At 35.3% G+C, this 22,253-nt stretch overlaps 1 protein-coding gene across 1 annotated transcript; it reads right to left on the reverse strand.

The window, feature by feature from the left end:
- Positions 1-843: 843 nt before the first annotated feature.
- LOC107645553 (ferredoxin-dependent glutamate synthase, chloroplastic) lies at positions 844-18,485 on the reverse strand. The gene is made up of 33 exons (XM_016349608.3): positions 17,885-18,485; positions 16,207-16,519; positions 15,192-15,634; positions 14,983-15,114; positions 14,583-14,681; positions 13,178-13,248; positions 12,349-12,445; positions 11,686-11,778; positions 10,748-10,893; positions 10,174-10,333; positions 9,726-9,836; positions 9,402-9,617; positions 8,383-8,540; positions 7,898-8,027; positions 7,535-7,593; positions 7,290-7,395; positions 6,796-6,892; positions 6,594-6,709; positions 6,310-6,507; positions 6,056-6,166; positions 4,782-5,021; positions 4,601-4,699; positions 4,391-4,486; positions 4,098-4,295; positions 3,936-4,010; positions 3,665-3,793; positions 3,473-3,571; positions 2,826-2,968; positions 2,642-2,735; positions 2,178-2,416; positions 1,972-2,050; positions 1,541-1,624; positions 844-1,396 (listed from the first exon to the last, which is right to left on the reverse strand). The coding sequence occupies exons 1-33, from the start codon at positions 18,167-18,169 to the stop codon at positions 1,229-1,231; spliced, it is 4,884 nt and encodes a 1,627-aa protein (XP_016205094.1). The 5' UTR covers positions 18,170-18,485; the 3' UTR covers positions 844-1,228.
- Between the last annotated feature and the right edge of the window lie 3,768 nt (positions 18,486-22,253).

Consider the following 22,253-nt stretch of genomic DNA (forward strand, 5'->3'; position numbering starts at 1 on the left):
TCCAACAGGACCACCATCACACTATTAAATATTAATCGTGCTTCTTGATATTTAATACTGTTTTTAGTATAACAAAAAAATCAGGGTATAAGGATAGAGACTTTTATTTGTTTATTTTTGGCTCTGTGATACAGACTTTTAATTTATGAGATTTTGAGAAATGCTCTTTTAGTTGCTTTGAATTATACTTTCTTAAAGCTAAGTGGACTAAACTCTGCTTGATAAGCGTCTCTTGAAATTTACAATTATTTTTTGTTTTAGATTAAACCGTCCTCAATCCTATACGTTACAATATCACAAACTTAAACATACTACACACTCGGGCATGCAATATTTAAGAATTTGCATCCACTATTTAGCCTCAGTCAAGTTTTGAATCCAGATATAGCATTTTAAGAGGCACCAAAATTTGTCACTAAACAATTTCTTATCACACTAAATAGAATCAGCTATATAGATCAAACAACAATAAATCCTATCATATATTATATCTATAATAGAATTATTTATGCGTAAATCTCTTTTAATCACATCATAAATTGAAATTTACAACACATTTGAAAAAACATTTACAGTGCTACTGTTCAGGAAAGCTACTTACATGCCTCGTGTAAGTAATGCAATAGAATGTGATATTTGCTACGGACTTATTACTTAAGTAGCATTTTAGTGGGTGACTTGTAAGTATTAGTTTTGTAAACACTGAAGGCCTGTCCTAACCTAGTAGGATAATCCATGTCAAACCTAATTAAAAAGATGGGGGTGTAATGCAGAGTATAACAATATAGCGTGCAGAAACAATCACAAGTTCACAACTACGTGAATATGGACGCGTTTCAATAATTCACGCTAAAATAATAATTTTTCATTTGATCAGATGATAACAGCCCCAACTAATTTATTGTTACCACTCACAAAAAGTCCCAATCAGATTCGAAACAGCTGCATTTTATTTACAATTTTCTTTCTTGCAAATGCCTATACAAAAGCGCTGAAGTAGGTTAAGGCCGACGCTTCATATTGATTCATATGGGGGTGGCCTCAATGCAAATATGATGAGAATGAAATGCAGCCACTTGGTTCCAAGGAATGATTTATGTCGTATTTTGTCACCATTTTCCAGTCTGAGTGATAGCCTCTTCGACTTCTGTACAAAGCAGGGATGCCATTGCAGCGGCTCCACAGTCCCGTGTAAATCGATGTAAGCATTGCATACATCGTTGATAATCTACGCAGACTGCAAAGAAGTGGTGACCTGCTCTGCAGAAGATGTTTCGTACTTGGGATTGGCCTCAGGGGTGTCTTCTTCGCTAGGTGGAACCAATTGCCAGAATAGTTGTAAATACTTGTCCCAGTCCTTCAGAATAACTGCACCTTTGTTGCTACCGGTTTTTTCCTTCACAAACAAGAGGTTTAAAAAATTTCATTTGTGCATATCAAATAATATAAAATGGATAAAATATCTGCATAAAATTTTGCCTATGTGAGGGTTGCACATGCAATGTGTAAAAGTTATCGTGCATGTAAAGAAGGGGCTTACAACATGGGCTTCAATTAGACTTTTCAGCTGCATCTGCCCCACAGGTGCTGAGACTCTCTGGATTTTCACAATTTCTTTATTTACCTGTAAATAGTATACGATATAAGCATCGAGAAAAGTAAAATAGAAATTATGTTTTTACTCAAAATGTAGAAAATGCTCCCAGACCAGAGAGATTTAAACCAAATTATCCATTTCTTATGTCTGGGGAAGTGAGGGAATCAAAATCCATAAAACAAGAAAAGGGAATATAAACAGTCCATGCATGCACTTGTGTGATAAAAATAGAAAATGGTATCAAGATAGAATGGGATGAGCATAATTGAAATTAAACATCTGAATTGGCAGAATAAGTTGGACGTGCGTTATATCTTTTGTAAATGTGTGGAGAAACAATTGATTTTATCTTTAGACAGGCCACAGGCTCAAACCTTGGGTATAAGAGTATCGTCCTCATCAAGAATGTAAGCCAACCCTCCAGTCATTCCAGCAGCTACATTTCTCCCCACTCTGTCAAGATAAACATGTGAAGATTCAGTTTAATTTTAGTTCAATTCCTTCTATTTGAACTACAGAGAACACAGGGCTGAGAATGAGGGGAAGAATGGTACAACTTCAATATGGAAATGTTACTCACTTTCCGAGGACAACAACACAGCCACCGGTCATGTACTCGCAGCAATGATCTCCTGTGCCTTCAACCACAGCTTCAGCAAGTGAGTTTCTCACAGCAAATCTCTCCCCAGCCTTCCCTTTAACAAAGACCTGCCCACCTGTGGCCCCATACAAGCAAGTGTTCCCCACAATAGCTGCGTCTTCGGGTTGAAACCCTGTCTTTTCAACTGGAGTGACAACCAACTCCCCTCCAGCCATGCCCTGGCAACAGCAGCTAAAAATATCAGGACACGGTATGCTAAAAGTTGAGTATCTAACAAAAATGTTCAGCATAGCTACTATAAGTCTATAACACAAGCATCCATTTCGCTCACTACAATGATGAATGGGTGCATTAAACCAGGATAACTTCATATTCCCAAATTAGTTATATTTCGCATAAATAATATCATCCAATCCAAGGACAGAAGAGAATAAAAATGATACCTTCCCCACATAATCATTAGCCTCTCCTATCAGGCGAATGTTCATTCCGGGTGTCAAAAAGCACCCAAATGACTGTCCGGCACTTCCAGTAAATCTGGCAGCATGGAGATAAAAGATTGAACTTTGCTTTAAATATGTCCAGATTTAAGATATTAGATACCAAGCTCCAAACGAGAAATCTTACGTTATATTCAGTTGTCCAGCAAAACCAGTGTCACCATACTTCTTTGCAATGCTACCAGCTAACCGCCCACAAACAGCACGATCAACGTTGTATATGTTTATGGTCTTACTAACTACTTTCTCATTTTTTATGGCATCTGCAATCTGCACACAAGACATTGTTACAGAAGACTCGTCTACAACATTTCCCATTTCATTCCACAAGTCATTGAAAAATTTGTACGGAAAGTGAATTAGGATTTTTGTATTTTATTTTCTATTTTTTTCAGTTCAACACTTCATGCTCATAATATTGCATCTAATTAAACATTTTTTTAACAAATTGAATTATTTATTAGGATAGACAAATAATTGAAATGTTTTTTTTCTCTCAAATATATATAAACATTTTACAAGAGTTAAGGAATTAAGAACAATGAAATCAACATCCAAAGAAAGAGGCAAGATATAAAGCATAAATATTGTCTTTAAAAAAAATTCACAAAAATTCTCCTAACCCCCATGGCCCACAATGTACCCACTCTCTTGTTGAATATTAACTGAAAAATAAATTAGAACTAGGTATACAATATACAATTTTTTTTCTCACCATCAAAATAAAATATTTTCATTACCAACACCTATAACGATAAGTGTTTATACTTTTACCTCTGGATCAGCTAGCAAGACATCATCCAGAACAGGGCCATTAGTATGAGCCTCCTGATTCCTAATTGTTGTACTGCTCCATTTAGGCAACCCCACACTCTGAAAATAAACAATCCATTACACACAAGATAGAGAAGCAGCTATTTATTTAACTGATAAAAGCAAAGAAAGGAAAAAAGTGGCAGTACATACAGAGAGGAGATAATTTAGGTCTAGATGTTGAGTTTTCACTAGAGATATGTCTCTTGGTTGCAACAACTCTGTCCGGCCAATTACATCATCTAATTTCTCATACCCAAGCTGTGCCAATATGCCTCTTACCTGGCCAAATAGTAACATTTATCAGAACCAAGAAGAGGAAAACACCACTTCATCCAAACTTCAATGGCGCATGAAATTATAATCAGTAACAACAAAGTGACATTAAGAAGAATATGGAAGTATCAACAGCAACCACAAGTACCTCCTCAGCAACATACAAAAAGTAGTTGACAAGATCACCAGGAACACCAGGAAAGCGTGCACGCAACTCTTCCCTCTGAAATGTAATGAGTAGAAGTCTCATGAGATAAGAGCGAAGAGTAATCATACCGTAAAACATATAATCACAAATAATTTTCAAAACCTGACTGGCAACACCAACTGGACAATTATTGGTGTGGCAAATACGGGCCATAACACAACCAGTAGCAATCATTGCCACTGAACCAAATCCATATTCATCAGCACCCATTACTGCTGCCATCATGACATCAACTCCACTTCGAAATCCTCCATCAACTCTGAGAATTACCCTTTCCCTGAGTCCATTTTCAATGAGTGTCTGAAAATAGAGCAGTCCACAAGAAAACATTTCATAACTTCCAATAATAGAGAATCACAAATTGATATTACACAGTTCCATGATTCAATTGTAACCTGGTGAGATTCTGTAAGACCAAGTTCCCAAGGACCACCAGCATGCTTGATGGAACTTATAGGGCTTGCTCCTGTTCCACCATCATGCCCTGAAATCTGCAAGTCAATCACATCATCATACACTATACTCCACAAAGAATCGCAAATAAATATATAAGAATGTTGTTGATGTGGATCATAAATTTATAAATGAAAGGTCACAGTAGATACCTGGATAATATCGGCATTGCCCTTGGCGACCCCAGATGCAACAGTACCAATTCCAGCTTCCGCCACCAGTTTTACAGAAACCTTGGCCTTAGGATTCACCTGTTCAACCAAATTATGATGGAAATTTGTGCTCAAGAAATACATGATTTTAGCAAGTAAATAAAACACACACAGGAGTTACCTGATGAAGATCAAAGATCAACTGAGCAAGGTCCTCAATAGAATAAATGTCATGATGAGGAGGTGGAGAGATAAGCGGAACCCCTGGTTTGGAATTTCTCAACCTAGCAATATACATGCTAACTTTTTTCCCAGGCAATTGTCCACCTTCCCCAGGCTTTGCACCTTGGGCAATCTTGATTTCTAATTGATCAGCATTTGCCAAGAATGTTGGGGTAACACCAAACCTTCCTGAAGCAACCTGAAGAGAATGCAATATATTATTATATTTTAGCATATAACTACTCCCTGCCACAATGTCTGGACAAATAGAATTGTTAGCTGACCAATGTTAGATTATATACATCCTACACCAAGATGATTGCCGGTTATGGAAATTAAACTTGCACTCTTGAACTAAAAACTAACTAGGGACACGAATTTAGAGCAGAATGAATATTTATTTAGTATATCAATGATATATCACACTTCTAAGATCATGATTTATGTCAGTAAAGGTTCCTTCAAGCATCTGGATTCTTATGATATAATGCCACAGGAAGGTCATCACATGTTGGTAGCATCAGAATGTCTAGTTCTTCTAGAATAACCCAAAATTATTTGCGATTCTTAAGTTTGAAACATTTACCTTCTCATCTCCGAAGGATATTGAAACAATTGCTTAAGTTTTACAGTGGAGAAGAGAAGACTACCCTCTTATTGTGATGATCTTTTCCTTTTCTTGCATTTTTCTCCCTGGAGGCTAATATCCACAAGTAACAATTTTATTTTTTTAATTCTAGGATCTGGTAAGTATGGATGGCAGAAAGAGGAGCAATTAGTTATAGTTATAGTTTCGTTTTGAGTTTTCTTTTGAAGGGAGGGAGCCTAGAGAGACTTGGATTGAGTCGTGTGACCTCAAGATCACATATTCAAGCTGTGGAATTATCCAATGATGCTTGCGTTAGGTTAGGTTGCCTACGCGGCAAAGTTTGCACTACCTCATGACCAACAAATTACACTCATAAAATTGCAAGACATCATCTGAGCAAATCAGATCACGGTTTTTAATTTGGTCCATTTAATGCAAACGTTCTTGGGAAGATCTAAACTTTCAGTATTTTATAAATTGTTTATGGTTAATAGGTATTCTGACCAAAGATAGAAAACAGCCTATGGATCAAAATAATCTATCCGAAGAAGTTTCTGACATCCAAAATAAATAGCACTTTACTTTATGTCCTCCATTGACATAGTTAATGAAAGTATTTTTTTGAAAATTTTCAGAACAATGACCTGCTTGATAGCACTGGTAGCAGTATCCCCATTCTGAAGACCTTTAAGATGTGGAAGAGTTGGAGAGTAACCATCGACAACATCCGTAAGTGGTTTCCAGCGAATAGGATCCTGAATGCAATATATGGAAATATCAAATTGTAGTGCAAGTCAATAAGATTTTATGGACGTAAACAAAAGAAAATTCAGTTTCTTTATATTCCATATGAATGCATATATATAAAACTGGTTTTATTGGAAGCAAATTGTATTACCTCACCACCTTCCCCTGAATTTGATTTTCCACCTAATCTGTTCATTGCAATTGCAATTGCTTCATGAGTTTCTCTTGAAATAGCTCCAAGAGACATCCCACCAGTGCAGAACCGTTGCACAATAGCTGAAGCAGGTTCAACCTTCCCTACAGGTATTGGAGCTCGATCACTTTTGAACTCAAGAAGATCACGAAGAACCTGCAATAAAAAAACAGAGATCTCAAATAACATTTTGGGTAATAAAATGCAAGATAAAGGCAGAAACTAGGATCTTTAAGACTCACATTCACAGGTCGGTTAGCCAAATGCTGCTGATAAACTGAAAAGGCACTTTGACTTTTTTGACGAACAGCTTTGTGGAGCAACTTTGACATCTCTGGGTTATTTGCATGATACTCCCCTTCAAAAATATATATCATAGTCAGTCATTTTTTATGTATCCAAAATAATCACTTAAATACAATTTCATTGATCAGTAAAGCATACCTCCCGGTCTGAACTGAATAAATCCAAAATTTTCCAATCTTTTGGCCGTATCTTCAGAAAATGCCTTCACCCAGAAAGACAGAGTCTCTCTCGCTAACTGCACCAAAAAGAGAGAGAGAGAGAGAGAGAGAGAGAGAGAGAGAGAGAGAGAGAGAGAGAGAGAGAGAGAGAGAGAGAGAGAGGAATGTCTCATTATATGAGTGATATATGTAATAATGTAAATTTAGCACATATGCAACAGGATGAATTAATACCCTGTAGAAGAATACAATCGACACTATTTATGCAGAAGAAATATGTATAATTTCACCTAATGTTGGTAATTGAAAATTTCTTTTTTGCTCAAAGATGGGAGTGTAATTTTCTAATGTACAGGATTAGTAAACCACGTTAGCATGTAATGCTCAATGTAATAGTTGTTAAATCTGCAAATAAATATTTACAAGCATGATATGCATTTTATTCACAAGATACAGTTCTGTATTCTTCCTGACCTCGTCAAAAGTTAATCCCCCAATTTTTGACATACTTCCTCTGAATGCAAGATCGACAACTTCCTTTCCTAATCCATAGATTTCAAAAATCTGTGCACCGCAGTAACTGCATACATGGAAGTAATTAATAAATTGACTTGTCAAAAAAAGCATAAGCATGACATCCTTAAGGAAGGAAAAGAATCAAAACACAAGAAAATACTATTTTCTTTTGACCCTTCAGCTCTTTAACATAAATCACATACCTTGAAAGCAATGAGATCCCCATTTTGGAAAGGATTTTAAGAAGACCCGCTTTTACAGCCTAAAATTCATACAAATGCAAGATAATTTGCTATCAGAGATCACATTCTTTTATTAAGAATTAATTAACAGAAAGAAGGAAATGTCACCATGAAGCAGAACAAAATTTCTTCTCTTAAACATCAAGGTTAGAATTTTGATATTCTTGTTTTTTGAGACTCATTATGTTAGCAGCCTTGACTGGCTAATGGCAGTTGGTACTATACTTGACCTAGATTATTGGTATATATAAGTGTATTAGGACAATGTTGTATCAACCCACATCATATCTTAAGTAGTCTTTCAGTTTGAAGATGATCACTAACCTTGGTGTAATTATTCTGGGCCTGCTCAATTGAGACAGTAGGCATCTTTCCATTCCTCATCAGGTTTACAGTTTTGTTACTCAAACGCCACTGTCGACATGTCTCCAATGCCAAGTATGGACAGACAGCACTAAAAAATGAAATTAGAAACATCATGAAGTGCTCAATAAGATAGAGGCAAGCGAAATGGTTCACAGTTTCCACTGCTCCCAACAACTCACGCAAGGTGGACCTATCTATAGTCACACCAGCAAACAGTGGTTCATGGGAAAACCAAAAACTCAGTTTTGTTCCAGTTTAAATGAGAATTGGCTTCTTGACAAGGGTGAGAATACAACTGTGTTATAACTGGCAAACTAATAATCTAAGACAAAAAATGAAAAATAGATAATAGAACACTAGTCCAATTTAAGATAAAAAAAAACAATATGGAAACAGGAGACTTAAAAATCATCAAAAAAGCTTCAGTGGAGACAGTAAACAACCTTGCACCATATCCTATTAAGCACGCAAACTGATGAGTGCTAAAGCACTGAGCAGTGTCTGCTACAATTGAAGCTGACATCCGCAGGCCATTTTGGATTAGATGCTGATGAACTGTCCCAACAGCAAGAAGTATTGGAATTGCAGGATGTGTTGGTTCCTGGGGTTAAACAAAGACAAAAGAGGGGGAATGCATCATGACAAATTAGACAGGAAAAAAAGATTAAAAAAAGGATCATTGAAAATTATTGATAGCTATTCACAAAAATTCTTCACTGTTATTATAAATGCAAAATTTAGAAATAATATTGTATTTATTGATACCATAATATAATATTCAGTTCCCTTCATCGTCTCAAGTAAAACTTCATTTTCCAAAGTCAAATTACTGTTCAACTTTTTAAGCAGAGGGGAGTTACAGAAAAGGGAGATCACTTGAAATATTTTCCTGTGATTAATCTCTCAGGTTTTGGCCAAAGTATAAAAGCAGAAGTTGGGGCACTGTACTTCATTTTCTCCATATGGTGTCTTTTGTTGGAAAGAAATTCTCACATTTTTACAGGAAGATATGTGTCACTAGATTTACTTCCAACCAGTCTTAAGTTCAGCACATGGTTATCTTTCCAGGAGTGTCTTTGGTAAAACAAGTAGTTACAGAAATTATTGGCTTGAGCCTATTTATACCATCACAATTAAGATCTCCAGAGTGCTTCTTAGACAATACACTTCTATCAATTTACATAAGACTGTGTTATCCATTCATTCAACAGATTTAAATTTAAAATTAAATTAAGATTTCTAAAAAGACAACCAACTGATAGGATTGTAACCAGAAGCAGACAAAGTCTCCAAACACTAAGAAATGAGGACTATCTATTATTGATGCAGACAAAAGTGTATCACATTTAAGGATTATCTAATAAAAATGACTCAAATCATCACTTCAATCCATCCTTAAGCACTATGATATTGATATATCCAATTAGGTAGAAGCATAAAAACACTATTAGATGGTCTTTACCAGTGAATCTGAGCGGTCTGAAAGAATTAGCAACTGGGAACCATTTCTAACAGCTTCATCTGCAGCTTCACAAAGCTTATTTAATGCTTTCTCCACGGAACCATCAATCCCCTTACTTATATCAAAAAATACGGGCAATACATGTGGTTTTAAGTGGGCATCTTTTTGTAACAGCTCAAGATCTCCTTCATTCAGTACAGGGCTAGACAATGTAACCTGCTCCAGATAATACAATCAAGCTTGTGGACAACAAAGAGCAACAGAATCATAGAAGTTACTAGAGAAAAGAACAAAAAAAAAATTATCAAAGGTATGTTAAGATACCTGAGAAGCATTCTGTGGTCCAACTTCCAAAATATTCCTTCGCTTCCCTATATTGACTTCAAGAGACATAACCAATCCTTCTCGAAGTGGATCAATAGCAGGATTTGTAACCTGTACTCCAGAATATATAATAAAAGTATAAAACAGGTGGTAGAAGACAGAAATAAATTTAGAATATTCATAAAAAGATATGTCATATTTAACAATGAAATAAACCATATAAGATAAAGACAACAGACAGATATATAGAATCTAAAAAGTGACATACAGTATTTACCAAGGCAAACAGCACAGTCAATTATGCCATGACATCGCACGATGTGTAAAACATGGTCACAGACATAATTATAGGAGTGACTTGGCAGTTGATACTATGATAGCAAAATTAAGTCACAGGTAATAAATAGGTTACATGTTGAACAAGTTATCAGAAAGAAACTTAGCTGACCTGTGCAAACCGTTGCTTAAAATAATCAAAAAGCATGTGAGGCTTCTGAGACAATGCAGCCAATGGAATATCATCTCCCATGCAAAATGTGGGCTCCTTTCCTTGAGCAGCCATGGATTCGATCACCATCTGGACATCTTCACTAGAGTACCCAAATGCCCTGCTCCCACCAAACAGAGGTTTAGTAAGAACTACATAAGATGTTATATTGTATGCTGCAATAAAAGAAAAATATAACTGAACAACAAGAATAGAACATTAACTTATAGTTTAGATATGGTTACAAGATATTTGTTAAAGCAGGAGACACTATACACATGAAGGTACTTTTCCCACTTCATAGAGAACAATATTTTACCCCCCAAAAGAAAACATTTCATCTTTTACAATTGCAAAAATTCATTTTTAAACCAGTATTCCTAATCCTCATAAAAGTCAAGCTAGCAAATAAAGCTCTAAATACAGTGATAGCAGCATGTAAAACAATAATTTATGATTTATTACAACACCGCTTTGGAACAACTTCCATCATCAAGGATAAATATTTTAGGAAAAAGCTACATAAAACTCTCACTGTTGGTGTCTTAATATTGCATCATTGTCCATCATAGCTGCTGAAAGGAAGTTCACAGGCTTCAAAGGCCGCATATTTTCCTTAATCCAGTTCCCGTATGGGTTTGATAAGGCTACTCGCTTTTTAACCTCTGTATTCTCATACACCTGCCGTATAAGTGTTTGGTATGTAAAATAATCACACAGGATATTATACATTGTTGCTTTTGATAGGCATTTATTGAAAATGGAAGGTGAGTAGAGAAAAAACAAACATGTAGGCACTCTTGCATCAGCAACCACAATTTTAAACAATAGAATCAATCGGATCATAACTGCCACCACATATTGTTACAAGGAAACACCAAGTGACATGGATTGATTATTAGTTAATCAAACACATTTTATGATACACGTTAAATGTAAAAACTACTGATGAGGCTTCACTTAACGGCCTAAGAGTTTGAAAGATATGGTTATCGATATGGTATTAGTATTATATCCTCAACTTCCAAGTCCAATCCTAATTGCACCCACTTGTCTGCGTAAAATAGTTAAATTTTTCACACATGGTATGTACACGTCTAGCTCAAAGGGCTCACCAGTGTGGTGACTTGTTAGATATAGAACCTATTTAATAACTATGTTAATTCACCTAACAGCTTTAGTTTTGAGACTGGTGAATGTTGACAAATAAGAACCTAATATGACAGAATGGTGAATTCCAAAACTCTCATATGTTTCCAACAGGATTATTTATACTCTCCAATCATATTATATAACTCTTAACCATGTTGAGCTTTTTTTAACTATTCTCTGACTCTTGTAAAGTAAGTTACATAATTTCAGCAACAATAAAAAAGGGGAAAAAGGAAAGAGCAAAGCAATGTGGTTACAGCCACTAGAAGAAATATGCTTATTTCAATTATCCCAAAAACAAGAAAATGTTTCAGTGCAAACCTGACCACCATTCAAATCAACTGTTATCATCATGCCTGGACCTAATCGGCCTTTCAAGATAACCTTCGAATCATCCACCGGTACCACACCAACCTAGAAGAGAATGAGACAAGCCATAAAATCTTCAATGATGTCTTGAATCCAATAATTGAAAGTCATGAACCAGAATCAATGGATGTGGAACTACTTATCATTACTGCATATAAGTATTAAGGATAATAACTTTATAAAATGTGTTTTAAAAAGAACAAAAACTCTGAAGGGAAAATAAGTTATTTACAAGTAAAACCACTGAAGGAAAATAAGTTATTTACAAGTGAAACCATTGAAGGAAAATAAGTTATTTACAAGTGAAACCATCCAAGGAAAGGAAAGCAAGACCCACATACATGGGAAAGAACAGACAAATGATCAGAAATACAATATTTGTAATCCTACCCTTTATTTTGCATTTATGTGTGAAATCAGTCTTTGTTTAACATAACTTTTGTTACTTATTTAATAAACAGAGTTTAAGCAAATAATCAAAATCATGATATTGAGAAGCAAAAAAATAAAAAGGACATAATAATCAATTATTTTTCTCTACCCAAGATACAGAAGCTCTGATCATACAACATCAATAAAAAATATAATCCAATGAATGGAAATTAGGGAATTCACCTCAGAGGCCACATAGACCATATTGTCTGATGTTCGCCAATACCGAGCAGGTCGGAGTCCATTACGGTCAAGACATGCACCAACAGTTTTTCCATCACTGTGCAACAACAATTGGCCAACAGACAATCAGGAAAGGAAAAAAAAGGAGGGGGGAGGAGACTAATTCATACTATTTACAGTTTACAAAGATTAAACGCAAATTAACTGGGAAAGTTTGTCTAAATAATGCACAAAGCTAATATTTGCATGATGAAATAAAATTGCAACACAAAAAAAATACTTTAAACAAACTTCCCCTATATCTTATTATCCTCCTAGCAAGCCCTTCAGATTCCTACTCTAGCCAACAAAGGTTAAGCTAGAACCTCCTCATTTGTACTTTTAGTGTCAAATGACTAAGCTTCAATGAATAATGCTACTCTCAATTGATTTAAAGTCAGGTCCCATAAATAAGGATGGAGTAAGATACTAACAAGGTAATCATGTTCTGGATTATTTAGGGCCCGTTTGGGAAGCTTCAAAAGTAACTTTGAGTTTTTGACTTATGAAAAGTAGTAGTATTAATGTCTGGTGCAATGTTCAAAACCAAATTGCAACTTTCTAAGAAGTTATTTAGGAGCTTATAGAAAAGTTAAAAAAAATGACTTCTCTCATAATAGTACTACTTTTTATCACAATTCTATAAAATAAGTACTTTTAGAACTAAAAATCCAAACACAAAATAACTTATTTATAAGCTACTTTTAATATAATCATTTATTGTTTAAGCTATTTTTTCAAAAGCAACTTAATTAAGTTGTTTACCCAAACTGGATCTTAGCCTTTTTACCTGAATAAAAGCAAAGCTGGTCCATCCCAAGCTTCCATCTGACCCTTGTAGTAGTCATAGAAGTCAACCACCTAGGAAGTGAAGACAGAATTAAGGGACCTTTAATGCATAATTCAAGAGAACGGATTACGAGGATTGTTAGAAATAATCAAGAAGATGCAACAGACAAGAATTTGCAGTTTTGTGAATCAAGCTTGGAAAATGAGTATTGAAAGCATTCATCTTAAAGTGGGTGGGGGCTTACAGCCAGTCAGCCACTCCAGAAAATCTACTCAGTTATTTACTCTTTTTTTTCTTTTTCTTTTTCCCCCCTTTCTCAGCATCCACTTGTAACTTAAGCTCACGTTACATCGGCAGAAATTCTATTTAACACTGCTTTGACTTTTGTAATCATACTCATTGTCCAAGCCTATACTCATCATCTTCATTCAACTAGTTTGCTAGTTCCAGCTAAATGTTGATAAACATGAGGAAAATCAAGATATTCTGTTTAATCTGAAGTAGAAAAGTAAATTATTATTGTCAAAACATAATGGAAATATCACAAAGAACTGAATGGATAAGAGATAACACAAAAAAGGAATGACCATTTCAAAACCTAGGTGCCTTTCAAATTTATAAATTTTGATTTAACTAAGAATGATATGGTCTTTCGTTTCTTTTCTTATTAAAAAATAAAAAAATAAAATGACTAAAGGAGACCAAGGGGTAAAATCTATTTAAACTAGTAATCTTCCCAAAATATGTGAGCAGGGAAAAAGGATGAATTCAACTTTAGATCAAGTTGAATTTGGTTGTCAAAAAACCATATTTCAATTGCCTATCAATGCCTTTCATTCCATAAATGGTTACAGTTTCAAACTACTTCACTATGTTGATACGGAACAATTCTATCAAAAGGCTAAAAGAAACATTACCCTAAAGATGTACACATCAGACACATTGTCCCCGATTTTATGATTAACTCACGAGTTATACCAACAACACTCCAGTTAATAGCTATATTGAGACTTCAATAAAAGTAAACACAAAATATATACCAAACACTTGGATCAGGCCTCCATTCCACTGAAAGTTCCTATCACCAGGTCATCCACCCCCCATTCCCCCAAGCAATCCCATTCCACTAGTCTCTTTAGTGAAAACCACTTTTTTTGAGTTAAAAGGAACACAATCTTTTAATGTGCCAATCAAACAGGGTTGTTCCCCACTGTGGATAAACAAAGAATCTCTCTGCAAAGTTTTGTTACAATTTGAGAAATAATAGAAACAATCACAAGTATGACATGCAAATGATAGGACAGATAGAGCATACAAAGTGAGAATTTATAACATAAAACGGCAATGTGGATACCAAAAGCACTTGAAGATAAAATGTCAGTTATTAAAGAAAAAGACACATTACCTCAGGGTATTTGATTGACAGTGTTGGATGATTTTTGTAAGCCTCTGGAACAAGAATCATCATAGCTTCCTCAGGACTGCGACCACTTCTTATTAATAACTGAACCATAGAAGACCATTCAAATTAAGATATAAAAATGACCATCAGTTTCTTGTGTTCAATTGACGAAGAAAGGAATAAACGAGAAACAACAGTTACAAACAAAGGAGGATAAGGAATCATCCAAGAGGAGGAAAAAAGGACAGGACAAAAGAAGAGTAGCCTAGAAGATCCCATTCACCATTCCCTATTTACTTTCTCAAAAGAAACCCCTCCCCCCTTTTCTCTGCAAACATATCATGAGCGACAGCCACATGGAATTTACATAACTAATAACTTAATTTGTCAGTTATTGACATACTTCTGCAGCACTGTCAAGATTTGCTGAGTCTGATGCCTTTGGATTTCCAAATGGACGAATTTCATTTTCACGATCTCGCCATACAGGCGACTTTAACGATGTCTCTCTTGATTGCATCCAGTTCAAATTCCCCTGCACAAATATTTGGTCATTTCATACATTGAAATAAATTAAAATTTCATGGAAAGAACATGCCAATGAAACTCAACCTGTATGGTATTGATCTCTCCATTGTGACCAAGAAGCCGCATTGGTTGTGCAAGTGGCCATCTGGGACTGGTATTTGTACTATATCTTCGATGATAAATGGCAAAGGGGGACTTGTAAAGATCATTTTGAAGGTCAGAATAAAATAACCCAAGAACTTCTGAGCGAAGCATCCCCTTGTAAACTATTGTTTGATTGGATAAAGAACAGAAATAAGTCTCACTTCCCCAAGTTTCTGAGCTTACTGCTTTTTCAATCAATTTCCGACAGATGTACAGTTCTCGTTCAATGTCATCAACATTTTCTTCTTTCACAATCTTAACAAATACCTGCTGTATGTTGGGCATGGTCTCCTTCGCATAATAACCTACCACAGAACTATTTACAGGGACAGGTCTCCACCCAAGCACCTCAAGACCTTCTTGCCGAAAAATATTTACAATAACTACAGAAGATTTTTTAGAAATGCAAATCAGAACACCACTATATTCAAATTGCTGATTTACAGTGCAAAATTCAGTTTGAGACAGTTGAGAGAATGTTAAGCAATAGATCATTTTTGACCAATTACTATGCACAAGAATATTTATGAAGAAAAAAAATTAACATTACACAATTAACATTACATTACATTGAGCTCCATATTTTATCTAAACAAATAGTCTCTCTTTGATGCCTTATCTAAAACAATCGCATCTTGACGCAAACCTTAAAGATTCAACATAACCTTACATAGGTTTTTTTGCACATCCCTCCTCTTTACTATTGTTATTATTGTTTTATCTAAGCAGATTCTATATACCGCACATCTACAAAGATTGGTGTATTGCTGCTGATAACTATGCAAAGCTACAAAACTGTATAGGAAATAAAGAATGACTGACTCCCTTGCCCTTGATTAGAGATTCAACAAGTATCACGAATGTATTCACAAGTAGTTATACACGCAAATCTTAGTGAAGCCCAAAAAACAAAAAAGGACATCAATGGATGACACCAAAGTAACATTATTATTACCTTTCTTGGCCTCATTCAGAAGTTCAACTTCTTTGGGTAGGAAAACCATCCCAACACCAGTGTGCAACTTATCAAAGGAAGCAATCCCTTGCTTATCTGCCCAATTGTCAAATAGATCCCATGGAATTGAAGTCATCAGCCCTGATCCATCACCAGAGTCATTATCTGCCCCACAGCCACCACGATGTTCCATACAGCCCAAAGCATTTAGAGCATCCTTTACAATATCATGTGATGCTTTATTTTCCAAATTGGCAATGAATCCAACACCACAGGCTCCTCTTTCTGATATTATGTCCTCCAAGTTTGCAACCTGGCCAACAATTGACTAGAATCCCTCAGCATATTGTCATGTAATGCACATGCCACAATGAACAGAAGGCAAGCCTGCCAAGTGCCAGAAATTGAGAAACAACTATCCACGATAGTCCGAACCCTTTAAATTTACAGCAATGGTGAGGATACATCTGTACCCACGATTGAGAATTTGTCAATCTATAATCTATATTTCTCTCTTCTTATGCAAGACTGCTAATTAAGATTTGAAATACAAAAAGAAACATTCTCTAGAATACAAGTTATATCCAACTTATTCAAGGTCCTCTCAGTTAGATTGAATTTTTCATTCCCGATACCATTTCAGGGCAACATAATTTGATAGCTAATGATGAGGTGAAAGACATCAAAAGAGGAGGGGGGGGGGGGGGAGTGTTCTTTAGATCTCAGGTTAGATTTTGATAAAGCTTAATATGAGTTTACTGTGGGTTTATCTCTTATATAAGTTTCTTGAAAGAGAAAGCTTCGGCATTAGATGGATAAACTAGAATTCTACTTGTCTCTTAACTGCTAACCCAAAGCATAGTTCCTCGACCATTCATGTTCCAGTTGTTTCCTTTACACAGGTGCTTATCTTTTATTAGCAAGTGCATTTTAGAATTTTAGTTGGCTCAACAATGAGGTTTTGAGGTCTACTTTAATTTCCTGGTGCTATTCTCCTAATATCCTCTCAGAACAAAACAGAGACAACGATGCAAATTTCTTTTCAATGATAAGTTCTTTGAAGCTTTTGGCGAAAACATGAAAGCCAACCACGCTAATAGCCATTTGGCAGGCTTGAATGTGAATGTTCACTTGATTTCCTTCAAAACCTCTCTAATTAGTAGTCAAGTTCTACTGTGTCGCCTCACCTACTACAAGACTCCCTCTCACTCTCCCTTGCCTAAACACAAGCGAGATCAGATCAAGGAAATTCGACGTGCTGTGGCAGCACATCAATACTAGCAACAGTGTTGTTACTGTGGTAATATGTTCTGCCGCATCGCAACAATAATTTCTACTGCATCAACTACATCATCCAGCAAATTTTAGCTATGACTGTACGGACAGCATTTTCTTTCAATTTTTGTTCGCCATTGCAGGGAAGTTACAGTTACAGTCTCTGGTTTGCTCTCATCACTCCCTCCCCTAACTGACAAAAAATTCTTCCTCGTTTGGATAGCCGTTCTGTTTTTAAATCATAACGTATATCAATTTTCCATTGTGCCGTTAACGTAACTAAGTAACTAACACTAACGATTTCGAGAGAGAGCGTTTACTCCAGTCAATAAAAGCTAAAAATAAAATAAAAAAGGAAAGAAAAATTGCTGTGCTCCTGAAGAAGTGATCACCGAAATCGGACCTGTGGTTTGACATCGGAAGGTTGAGAATGGCGAACTCCGCTGCTACTCTTGTCACTGCTGCATCGGTCGAGTTCGAGAACAGCTCTGACAGCAGAACGACGACGTAGCGGCGCAGCTGGTGTAGAAGGAAAAGCAGAGAGGCGGCGGCGACGACGCGCTGACTTGTTGGAGCCGAGAGTCGCGAACTGGAGTAGAAGACGCGAGTCGGTTCCGGCAGCTAAGATCGACGACGGTAACGGCTCTCGGTGCAGCTGAGAAACAGAAGGCACCGAGTGCAGCGCCATAATAATAATAACGAAAAACTAACAGAGCAGTAGAGAGAGAGTGAAAGAGAAGAAGAAGAAGAGTGTGTTTGTGGAGAAATGGAAATGTGTGAGTGAGAATGAGGATAAAAGGAAGAAGAGGGAGAGGTTAGGAAGCGTTCTCTGCAACTCTCAGATAGTATTCACCACTCGCTGATGACTCACTCACTATTTCTTTTTCTTTTCTATTTTTTCTATTTTCTGGATTTTTGTTTGGTAATGTGGTGAGAGTGACGTGTGGGTGTGTTGTTGCGGTTTGATGTGTGAACTGTGAATGAATCTGCACCCACCACACTTCACCACACCACTCTTACTCGCTTTTTTGTTTTTGTGTTGACCCTTACCCACTCACGGGGTTTTGTCACCCTGCCTCGCGCCTCCACGCTCCTCACCCTGTGTCGCTCCCTTCTTTTTCTTTTCCAGTATAATTGGAGAAACCAACTGGCTCAGGAGTAGTCAGGACTTGGATCAGGATCACCTTCACGCACCACATACCTTTTATTTATTTGTTGTCGTCTTTTATCACCCGAGATAATTACTGTGCATACTTCATTTTAGATCCAAATATCCAATCTACGCCTTACTTGGTAATAATTAAATTAGAAATGTTATGTATTCAATCCGAAACAATATTAACTTCCTATATTCTTCAATAAAAATACGAGTTAATCTTACTTGTATTACAAAAGAAGATATTTGAATTTTTTAAGTTTCAATACACCTGCGAGTTTAGGTTAGAAAATATTTTCTTTCTTTTTCCTCGGAATGTGATGTGCTCGAGTTTACTCCGTGGCATATTATGGCATAAACTTTAATAAGTCCAGATAATATTCATGCATGGAATCGAATATAGGCAAAAATGATGAATAATAAATTAAATTGCATAAGTAGGAATTGATCACATCAGGGGAGTGCTGGAAGCAGTACGGTAGGAGCGGGTACACCTGATTGCTGCTCTACCCTCCAACCGTTTATTAATTCAGCCATAGAATCTCTGTCGATCACGTATTTACTTTTTGATTCCTTGATTAGATATTCATCTTTATCAGCTATATATACGGCTCTTATAATGGGCGTATCATATTCATATCTATGAAGGAGAAAAGCTCAACGACCAACATTGATTTCAATTTTGGTGTGAATCTAAAAATAATTTAATAATGTATTTTTAATTTATACCTTTAAATATTATTAATTAATTATTAATAAAAATAATAAATTCTACTAATTATTTAATATTTTTCTTTATCAAATGTAAGATTGACTGATAATTTATTTTGAGAAAAGCTCTGCATACAAGTCATTAGGGCTTGTATGCTTTACAAGTTAATTAACGAATAAAACCCCCAAAACGCGATGCAAGGTACGTTCTTCTTCTTCTTCCTCTTCCTCTTCTTCTTCTTCTTTTCTTTCGTTTCTTGCCTTCTCTTTCTCCTCCTTCTTCTTCTTACTGCACATTCTTCTTCCCCTTCCTCTTCTTCTCTTCTTTCGTTTCTTGCTTTCTCTTTCTCGTTCTTCTTCTTCTTGCACGTTCTTCTTCCTCTTCCTCTTCTTCTTTTCTTTCGTTTCTTTCCTTCTCTTTCTCCTTCTTCTTCTTCTTGCTGCACGTTCTTCTTCCTCTTTCTGTTATTCTTCTTCATTTACGTGCAGCTAAGTGATAAAGTGTTGTAGTCACCTTCAAATTTTCCAAGACTGGCGACCCAACCAGCACCCAAAACTACTTCGGATCGTCCTAAGTCCATAACCAAAAAGTTTGCAATGATGCAAATTCCGCCACCAACAGCTGATCCTTTTGGGTGAAGATGACGACGAACCACAAGACCTTGAGGCAGCTCCTCCCCTGGCAGAACCTGATATAGCTCTTCACACACTGTCTCTGCACCTCTCGTCCCTTAGCTACTGGGGTCTCACATCCCATCAAACTCTGAAAGTTCGTGGGGTCATCAATGGTAGGGAGGTGGTTATTTTGATCGACCCAGGTGCTGAGGCTAATTTCCTCTCTGTTTTCTTTCTTCGTTATTCTCGATTTCCATTGTTTTTTTACATCAAGCTCTGAAATCGTTTTTGAAGAAGAAGAAGCAGCAGAAGATGAGGAGGAGAAAGAGAAAGAGTTCTAAAATATGCATGAGGTGTACTTCAACGAAATTTGGGTGTATTTTTGTAATCCTTTGGATGTATTTCTATAATCGTTTGGGTGTATTTCCTTTGGGTGTATTTCTGTAATCGTTTGGGTGTATTTCTATAATCGTTTGGGTGAATTCCTGAAACCATTTGGGTGTATTTCTGTAATCGTTTGGGTGTATTACAAAAAAGATTACAGAAATACACCCAAAGGATTACAGAAATACACCCAAAGGATTTAAGAAATACACCCAAAATAGGGGGAGACAGTATATTTCTTCTTGAAATATTTTAATGTTTTGTTGGTTAAGGATGAGGAACATGGCAGAGACAATCTAGAAAAAAAACCTAGAAGAATAGTAAAACAGTACCTTGAATAATGTTTCTTCTTTTTTTCTGGTGATTTTTTATGGAGATTTGTATCTTTTATTCTTGATTTCTTCTACTCTTTGTGAAGAGTTAGAACGTTTCTGCAGAATCGTAGTAGTTTGTTTTGAATCTTGATGGTTTGCGTTTTGATTGAGGAAGAAGAGGAAGAGTGAACGTGGGTGGAAAGAGCGCGTGTTTTTTTCTTGATGGTTTGCATTTTGATTGAGGAAGAAGACGAAGAGTAAATGTGTTGTTGAAGGAGCGCGTGTTTCTTTCTTAGACTTGGAGCAACTTGTATAACTTGTAAGCCAAAAAGACTTATATATGTAGCAAGCCTCATTTATTTTAGCTTTCTAGCTAGGTATAATACTTAATCGACACTAAGAGCTTTTTATATTTTTTTATAATAATAAGAATTTAATTTTAATATATATATATATATATATATATATTATAAAATAATTTTATATATATATTTAAGTATATAATATTACATAACAAAAGTAATTATTTTTTATATTAATTATATAAATAATTATTTAAAAGAACAAATATAATTAGATCATTTTTTAAAATATTTTATATTATTAATATATATAAAAATTAAATTCTAATTAATAATAATATGCATTCTAAAAAACATATATTAATCACATCTGTGTTGATGAATTTTTTACCTATCCCATCGTATTTTATTTTATTCAGAATTCGTCCTATTTTTATTGAAATTACTTATCTTAAACTTACTCTCTAGGTACCCATTTCTTCCTTTCAAATGTAGATTTTAAAATTTATTTTTTTCATTTTTTTATATAATAATTATTATTATAATTATTGTTAGACAAAATATAATTTTTATAAGAAAATTATAAAAAAAAAATAATTAGTTATTTGGTAATGTTCTTATATATAATATTTATATCTATTTTAAATTAAATTAGATCATTTGATAGTTGGTTATTTATTTAAATTTTGAATCAAGCAAGAAGTACAGGAACAGTTACAAGAAATTCAAATTTTCTGTAAGTAGTGTACAAATGGTAACTGTTAGCTGATATTAGGCTAGTCTATAAATAGAGCTTTAGAAAAACATTGTAATCAGTTCAATTCTTCTTGGAAAACACTTAGAAACCCAAAAACGCTCTCATCCCCTTGGCATCACAGAATAAAATTGGAAATCTTAAGTAATTCCTCTCAACTCAAACATTTGTACTTTACTTTTTTCCAGTTTTTATTAATAAAATTCCTCTACTTTTACGTCTTTTTCTCTTTTACGTTCATGTTTCTTCCTTCATCTTCTTTTTAATTTCCTGTTTGTTTTAATTTCTGCATTTTACTTTGCCTCCGGCACCTTGCATGTTTTCTTTTCATCTTTAATTTTACTTTCGAAACTACAATTGAGATCTTGAGACATCCACAAAAGGAGTCGTTTCCGCTCCTTAAATTAAGATTGTGAAACAAAACTCGAAAATTGTTGATTTATTTGTTGTTAACAATGGAACAAAAATTCGAGTAAAACAAATTGGCACGCCCGGTGGGACCTTGTCAATAGATTGTAGTTTGTCAAAAGAAAAAT

This window comes from Arachis ipaensis, chromosome B6 (assembly GCF_059453495.1).
Source record: "Arachis ipaensis isolate K30076 ecotype BB chromosome B6, ASM5945349v1, whole genome shotgun sequence".
NCBI classification, from domain to species: Eukaryota; Viridiplantae; Streptophyta; class Magnoliopsida; order Fabales; family Fabaceae; genus Arachis; species Arachis ipaensis.